The 8,258-nt window shown below is 32.6% G+C and overlaps 1 protein-coding gene across 1 annotated transcript; it reads right to left on the minus strand.

Moving 5' to 3' along the window:
• Nucleotides 1-5,269: 5,269 nt before the first annotated feature.
• LOC107900408 (transcription factor JUNGBRUNNEN 1-like) lies at nt 5,270-6,610 on the minus strand. Its single transcript, NM_001326885.2, has 3 exons — nt 6,269-6,610; nt 5,865-6,175; nt 5,270-5,782 (listed from the first exon to the last, which is right to left on the minus strand). Exons 1-3 carry the CDS (start codon nt 6,534-6,536, stop codon nt 5,402-5,404), a joined length of 960 nt encoding a protein of 319 aa, NP_001313814.2. The 5' UTR covers nt 6,537-6,610; the 3' UTR covers nt 5,270-5,401.
• Nucleotides 6,611-8,258: the final 1,648 nt, after the last annotated feature.

The raw sequence follows: 8,258 nt of genomic DNA on the forward strand, positions 1-8,258 counted from the left end.
CTAACCACCAATTGCCCCAAAGGCTTTTGTTACAAGTTAACAAATTGTCAACTTGTTCTGTAAAGTTGTTAAATTATTTTATTTATCTTTAATTTGATAGGTTAATGTAAGTAGTGTTGATTAGACAGAAATCATCCAATTAGTAAATTCCATGTATTTAGACCAGCCAACTTGTCAAGTTGCAGTTGATGTTTTTCTATTTAAAGTTGTACATTGTATAAAATTTAAGATGTAATCAAATTGAAAAATAGCAAGTCACATTTGTTTGCTAATATTTCCTCTGTTTTCTTTCTTCCTTATAACAAAAAACCAACAGTAGTTAATACTAAAGGGAGTATTTTATTTGCTTTTGAACTCAAGCTACTAAGTGGGGTCATGTTATTTTGCTTTAATGTGGCTGAACTCAGATTTCTAGGTGGAGGTTATCTTATGTTGCTAACTTATGTTTGAATTCTTTTCATTTTTAGAGTTTGAAGTTCAATTGACATGTAGTTAATTTTCCTTTTATTTTAATGTTTTTATTGTACAAGGAATATTTGTTTTTGTTATAGGGGTTTTATAAAAAAAATCAAAGGGAGAGATTGTTGATACAAATAGTGTATTGTTTGACTTGTGGTTTTTAGTGTTTCAACATGAGGAATAAGCTATATCATATGTATTGAGATTATTGGTTGGAATTTTTTTGAATTTATAGTTATCCTTTTGTTTTAGATATGTTCTATAGGTGTAACACCCCGTACCCGAGTCCGTCGCCTGAGTCGGACACGAGGGGTTTGCAGACTTAAATCACTTCTTTGCACAATCCATTTTAAAATTTTCCAGGCAAGCTGGCTAACTGTGTCACTGTCACCTTAAAAATCATATCTTGAGTTTCACAACTTGAAAATCAGTTTCATGATTTTTCCCTGAAACTAGACTCATATGCCCATCTACATATTTTTTTCTAGAATTTTTGGTCGGGCCAATTAGTACAGTTTATTAGTCAAAGTCTCCCATGTTACAGGGATCGACTACACTGACCTTTGCGCATTACGACTTGGATATCTCCCTGCACAGAGCTTCAATACTGATGCCGTTGGTTTCTATAGAAACTAGACTCAGAGAGGAATCTATAAATATATGGCATGACTCCTAATTATCTCTGGTTAATTTATAATGAATTTCCAAAGTCGGAACAGGGAATCCAGAAACCGTTCTGGCCCTGTCTCACGAGAACCTGAATATCTCTTAACATACTGTTCATATGATTGTTTCGTTACTTTACTATGAAAATAGATTCATCAAGGTTCGTTTAAATAATTTATTCACTATTTAATTCCATTCCTACTATTTTTAGTGATTTTCCAAATCTACATCACTGCTGCTGTCAGCATCTGCCTTTAAGGTAGACTTTACCTATTTCATAGTTTCAATGATTCAACTAGCCCTTTTAGCATAAATAGCACAAATTATGATAGTGATTAACCATTCCATGGCCAATCCTTGTTAAGCATATCCACACCTCTCAATAACCATATCCATACCAAATGATTATAACATTATGCTCAAACATATATAAGCCATTTTCGCATGGCTATCCAAAATTATACAAGTCCAAAGGGTCCATGACCCACAACAAAAAGGGTAGTCCTATACATGCCATTTCGAAGTTCAACCAAAATTGTACCAAAAGGGGGCTTTGATAGTGTGGGCGACTTCGACTTCAAAATCCCGAGTCCGATAGCTGAAGAGCCAAAATCTATAAAACAGAGAATCAAAGAAACGGAGTAAGCAATTTATGCTTAGTAAGTTTTGAGCAAGGGATTCCAGCACAACAAAAGTATAACATTCATATAGCTAAACGGATAATTTCATATGCACAAATTTTCGATTTCATACTTACTTCACATTACCAACCCTTATGTTCATACGCAAAAGATCAACTTAGCCGAAGGCCGGTAGCTCATTTATCAACTGAGCGAATACTTATTTGTAAGGGCTCAACTAATTCAAAGCACATACGAAACATACCTCAATGTTGGGATGTTCAAGCGTATTAACTGAAATTTTTACAGCAAGATCATTCATTCCCAAATCACATACCTTCGGAATTTAACCGGATATAGCTACTCGTTCAAATGCCTTCGGGACATAGCCCGGTTATAGTAACTCGCACAAATGCCTTCGGGACTTAGCCCGGTTATAGTAACTCGCACAAATGCCTTCGGGACTTAACCCGGATTTAGTAACTCGCACCAATGCCTTCGGGCTTAGCCCGGAATTAGTATCTCGCACAAATGCCTTCGGATCTTAGTCCGGATATGGTCACTTAGCATAAAGCCTTCGGGACTTAGCCCGGACATCATTCAAATAACCATGCACATTTAACAATAAATCATGGCACATTCGTATTTCATTTTCGTTAGCAAAACTCAAACACAAGACACTTATCATTCTTGCAATTTCGGCTCAATAGCCACACACAAAGAGCATGATTTTGATTTGCTTAAAACATGATCTAATCAAATCATAATTTAAGCTCTATTACTCAAGAACTTACCTCGGATGTTGTCGAACGATTCCGATGGCTATTCGACCACTTTTTCCTTCCCTTTATCGGATTTAGTTCCCCTTTGCTCTTGAGCTTAATTAAACAAATAAATTGATTTAATCATTTGAGCATCGAAAAGAGGAACACGAGGCACTTAGCCCATATTTATACATTAGACATTAAAGTCACATACATGTGAAATCATGCATCAACTCAACATATTAACCCACACTCCCTTTTAGCCGATTGTCCTAACCAAGATATAGGCATCAATATGCTTGCCTCTAACCGAATGCATGCAGCACAAATCTTCTCATTTGGCCGAGTATGCATGTATATGTTGAGGCCAATTATATGCTTAAGACTTCCCACAAGTATGGTTACTTGTATTGGTTATATACCGTTTCGTTTCAAATTCAAAACTCGGCTAATACGCATGTATACACTAGAAATCAAATACTAACAATTTTGCATGTTATCTTACTACCATTTCACTTCTACTTTCTACCATGGCCGAATGCATCAAGACACCATTTACCCTTGCAAGGCATAAATTTCATCATCAAAACTAACAAGCTTATAATCCCATGACCGAAACTTCTAACAACACCAATTAAAATACTTCATGGGTTTGAGGTAAAACCAAGAAAGAAACTCATGAATATCGAGATATAAGCACTAACATTGTTCATCTAGATTTAGCATGACACAACATCCATCACCCTTATATTTACCATAGCCGAAAACCTTACTCATTCCAAAAATTCAAATCTCAACTTGGTCACAAAAATAACTTGGTATCTCACCAACACAACATCAACACCAAGCAAGAATGATGCATCCATGGCCGAGTGTCATTTCCATCACATAGCAAGATTTAGACCATGGGCTAGGTAGAACTCAAGCTAACAACTAAAACATGCATGCATCTCATGGAACATCATCAAACATACCTTAGCCTAGTTACATGCATGGCCGAACCTCTTCAACCTTTCTTCTTCCTTCCTCCTTAAAATTTTTGGCCAAGGATGAACCAAAGGATGAACACTTTTTTTTTGTTTTTCTTTCTAGTTTCGGCAAAATGGGGGGGGGACAACCACACACTTTTTTTTTGTTTTCATCATATTCCCTTTCATTATTTTATGCCCATGCTCCTTATTTTATCATACTTCCCATGAAACACTAACTCAACATGTTTATGACATGTTCTTGCCCATCACACTTGGTCTACCATGCTTGTCATGGCCGGCCACTACTAATTAGGGGGGAAATTGACATGCAAGTCCCCCCTTTTTATTTCATGCACTAATAGATCCTTATGCTTTGACCTATCACATTTCAAAAATTTCTCACATAAGTCCTATTTACTAAAATTCACCTACAATTAAACAAAATTCAAACACGAAATTTTCACACATGCACATGTACATATAATGAGCATCAATTATGACGGTTAATTATTTTTATGACTCGGTTTAGTGGTCCCGAAATCACTTCCCGACTAGGGTCACATTAGGGCTGTCACAATAGGCAACAAAAATTTAAGATATTTATTTGTATTTAAGAGAAATTTGTTACTATAACAAAAAGGAAATCAACAACTTTGGAAGAATCTTTATTCAAGCATGATCATCCAAAGATAAAGATAAGTTCAAGAGAAGTCCTAGATCAACTAAGAATATGTGCAACACATTTTTGAAGAGTTTAAAGATCAAACTTGAAGATAAAATAGAGTTTTATTTTAAGTATGACTTTTGAAGATGAAGATTGGATTAGTGATAATGTTTTTTGAAAAAGGGAAGTGATAACTTGTTATCCCATTTTACGTGGAGTTTATTCTTGAGTCTTGTGGTTGACTTTAAAATCTAGAAAAAGAAAGATTTATTTCGTTAGAATAGATGCAAATTTTAGTGAGAGCATATGGTCAGTAAAGAACTATTATTGAGTGTATTTGTTATTTGTCTTTGTATGATACGAAGTTGAGTGTCTTTATTTTATTCAATTGGAAACATTGTTTTCGGGTTTTATCATTTATGATTTCACTCTAGTTGAGTGATGAAATGACTATGAGGAAAGGTTGAATGGAGGAGAAGTTGTTCGGTTGAGATAGGTTCAAGTAGATTTAGACTTAAATCATTGCATGCGTTGTATGTTTAGCAGTGAGTTTTTCTTTGGAGACGGCCCAACAAACATAAGTGGGACATCATACTACCTAAATAATCCCTTATATATTTTGTTGCGTACTTTACTGTTTTATTTGTATACTTGTTGCACAGTGTGTGTCAATACACAAAAGAGCACATTAGTGCCTTTCAATGTTTTGAATAGTGTTCCAACGTAGAGAAACACAATTGATTACCGCAGTGTTTTTTCAGCAACAAATTTCAACAAAGAAGAATAGTAGTAATTTCATATCGAAAGTGAGTGGTAAGTTTGTCAAAAAACTACAACAAAAGAAAAAGGAAAAGAACATCAAAGCGTGAGCTACTATATTAGATGGTCGGCCATGGAAAGTAACTTGGAATAGTATATTTCTGGCCTTATACCATGCTACAATTTAAAACCAAGAACAGACATGGCCATGTTCTTTTTAACTCACTATTATACCAAGTATAAATTAGCTTGTATTCTCTAAAATGTTTTTCATCCTAAACACATTAACCTGCTATGATTCCCATGAACTACAAGTAAAAAAAAAAAAAAGAAGAAAAAAACCACATCTCTCTATTTTTTGTGATTGTAGTCTTCATCTAGTTTTACTACACCAAAAATCAAACAAGAGCATCCAACTTAAAATGGATCGGTATATATTCTTCAAAGAGATTCATGGTTATTTCGAGTTGTGTATATATATGTATATCCCTTAAACATCTACCAATCACTATATAGCAGTGATTTAGCTATGGTATAATCAACTTCAGGCCTAAGTTCATCCCAGTGTTCTTGTCCGAAGTATTCATCAGCTGCATTTGGGTTAGAAAAGCTTAAATATGATGGAAGCACTTGAGTTGTTGCTGCAAACAACTGGTTCCCTCCAAGGAAATGATCATTCTGAAGCTTCCTTTCGATCCCCTTATCATCTAAAACTCCAAAATTCTCTACCTTCAAACTATTTTCTGATTCTACACTGCATGCTCTAGAGCTGGTGGCACTAGTATTAGTATTTTGTTTATTCTTCTTATTTTGCCAATCTGATGCAAACTTTCTACCTGAAACATCCCGTTTAAAGATTCTGCAAAGTGTCCAAACTTCCTGTAACAACCCCCTCATACAAGATTAGAAAAGGGATTTCAAGAGAGATAAGGAAATTTTAACAAGTAGAAATGGATCTTACAGCTTCTGGCAAGTTGTCCTTGTTGGTGCTTGAGAGAGTAGTTGTGGTGGGTGGTGGGAGGCGAAATTCATGCATCATCCAATCAGTTTTTGTGCCTTTCCCTGCACTCCCCTTGTAATAAACCAAGGATTTCTTCAGACCTATGCAATCGTGAAATCCACCTACCGAATATATAGGCTTGTCGATCCCAGTAGCTTTCCAGAATCCCGACCCTGTTACCCTGTTTGGCCTTATGCTGTTCCTGTATTTTCTTCCCCTTCTACAAAAGAAGTACCATTCCTTCTCTGTACCACTGCTCAGTTTGCTGACTTCTGCACCATAATTAGTTAGCAATTAATAAAAAAATATTACATAAGGAAACTGTGAAATTATCAAGAAAGAAAATGAAGATTATTGAATCATACTTGGAAGATCCCAAGGATCATGTTTGTAGATATCAACATGTTTGATTATGTCAATACTAAAGAGTTTCTTCTCCACTTTCCTTCTAAGATAAAACCCCACAAGTTCTTCGTCAGTAGGATGGAATCGAAAACCAGGGAGCAAAACATCTTCATCTTCAGAGATCATCTTCTCCAGCACCTCCATTTCTATGCTCCTTACTATTTCTTTTACCACTTTTATATACATTAATGTAACAGGCCTTATATTGTTTAAGATGTGTGTGACCATGGTTTTCTAGTCAAAGTCAGCCTGTTTGACTGGAAATATGAGATTGCTTGCTTCATATTTGAAGACTTCATAGCCGATAAAGATTTTGTTGGTTTGTAGAATTTTCACCAAAGTAAAAGACAATTAAAATCTTTATTTGAGAACAAGAAACAGAAGACAGCATTTGTCCCTGGAATATCTAACAAGAAAAAGAAAAGTCATTATAATAAGGTTTGCCTTTTTCACTAAATATCTTTCAAACACTCTTCTATAATTCATGTTTAAAATTTGTGATTATCTCTTTTAAAATTCGATAGTGCATTTTCTCTTTAAGAATATAATGTATATTAATGCCATATCCAATCACTTGTTGGTAAAAAAGGTTTATCTTTGAATATTGAAAATTTACTATTTACTTTGCAATATTCCATATTGGTTTCTATATATTTTAGGAAAGAGATTTTTTTCTTCATGCATTTAACAAAAAAAAATATTAATAATTTAACTTAAATTTTGAAATATAAAAAATAAAAGATTAAATTTTTAAAAATAAAAATATAAGGGACTAAACTCTAAATTTTTAAAGAATACAGTAACTTATCACTTGTTTTAACCAATATCTTAATATATTAAAGTTCCTAAGGGTTTGAAATCTAAGAAATCTGAAGACTATTGACTTCATTATTTTAATTTAGTCTTGAATTAATATGGCTGCTGCAAAAGTCTTTTCATGATGTGAGTTAAGGACTTATATTACATACATTTTTATATAGGTTAAATTTTGTTTAGTAAGAGGTATTATAGGTAAGCTGTGAATTTAATTTTTATATTTTAATTTGTTTATTTTAATTTTTATATTTTTATGTTTTATATTTTGAATTTTGAATTTTGAAATTTGAAATTTGAAATTTGAAATTTGAAATTTGAAATTTTAATTTTAATTTTATATTAATTATTAAATTATTAAGTTTTGATATTTTCAAAATATCATGCAATAAACGAGTTATTTTTAGAAATAATTTAAATAAATAAATTATTTATGAAAATGACTCACTTGTAAATTATGTATGAAAATGACTCATTTTGAACAGCGAATCTTGGTATCATTGTTACTATTGGCGGCACCACCCTTCATTATAGGCAAATCATTGGCTGATTTAAAAAAATGCATTTTTTTGAGTGTTGTTATTGCTATTGACAGTATTAAACTGAAGTGTGATTATATAAAATGTTCAGAGACTTGATGAAGCAATTACCCTTTTTAGATTGGATAAAAAACGTGGCATCCACACCAAATTAAATAATTTTAAACTTTTGGTCTATTTGCATGTTAGGTCTGTCCTCTTTTGAAATTAAACTTAAACAACTCTTAAAAAATATAAGAATAGCAAAAATAAACCCTTTTCATTTTTTTATTTTTTTAAAAACAATAAACTTAAAAAACTATATAAATTTCTTATTTAAATTACCCAAATATATCCCTAAAGAATTTTTCTTGAGTAAAATATTCTTATTTAAAACTTGAGGAAATTTCTTGAGGGATATATTTGGGTAATTTAAATAAGAATTTTATATAGTATTGTAATTTTATTGTTTAAAAAAAATAAAAAGGGTTTATTTTTGTTATTCTTATATTTTTTAAGGATTATTTAAATTTAATTTTAAAATTAGACAGATCTAACATTCAAATAGACCAATATGTTATAAAGCATTTAATTGGGTGTTGCCATACTTTCATCCAAT

This window comes from Gossypium hirsutum, chromosome D06, assembly GCF_007990345.1.
Source record: "Gossypium hirsutum isolate 1008001.06 chromosome D06, Gossypium_hirsutum_v2.1, whole genome shotgun sequence".
Taxonomy (NCBI): Eukaryota; Viridiplantae; Streptophyta; class Magnoliopsida; order Malvales; family Malvaceae; genus Gossypium; species Gossypium hirsutum.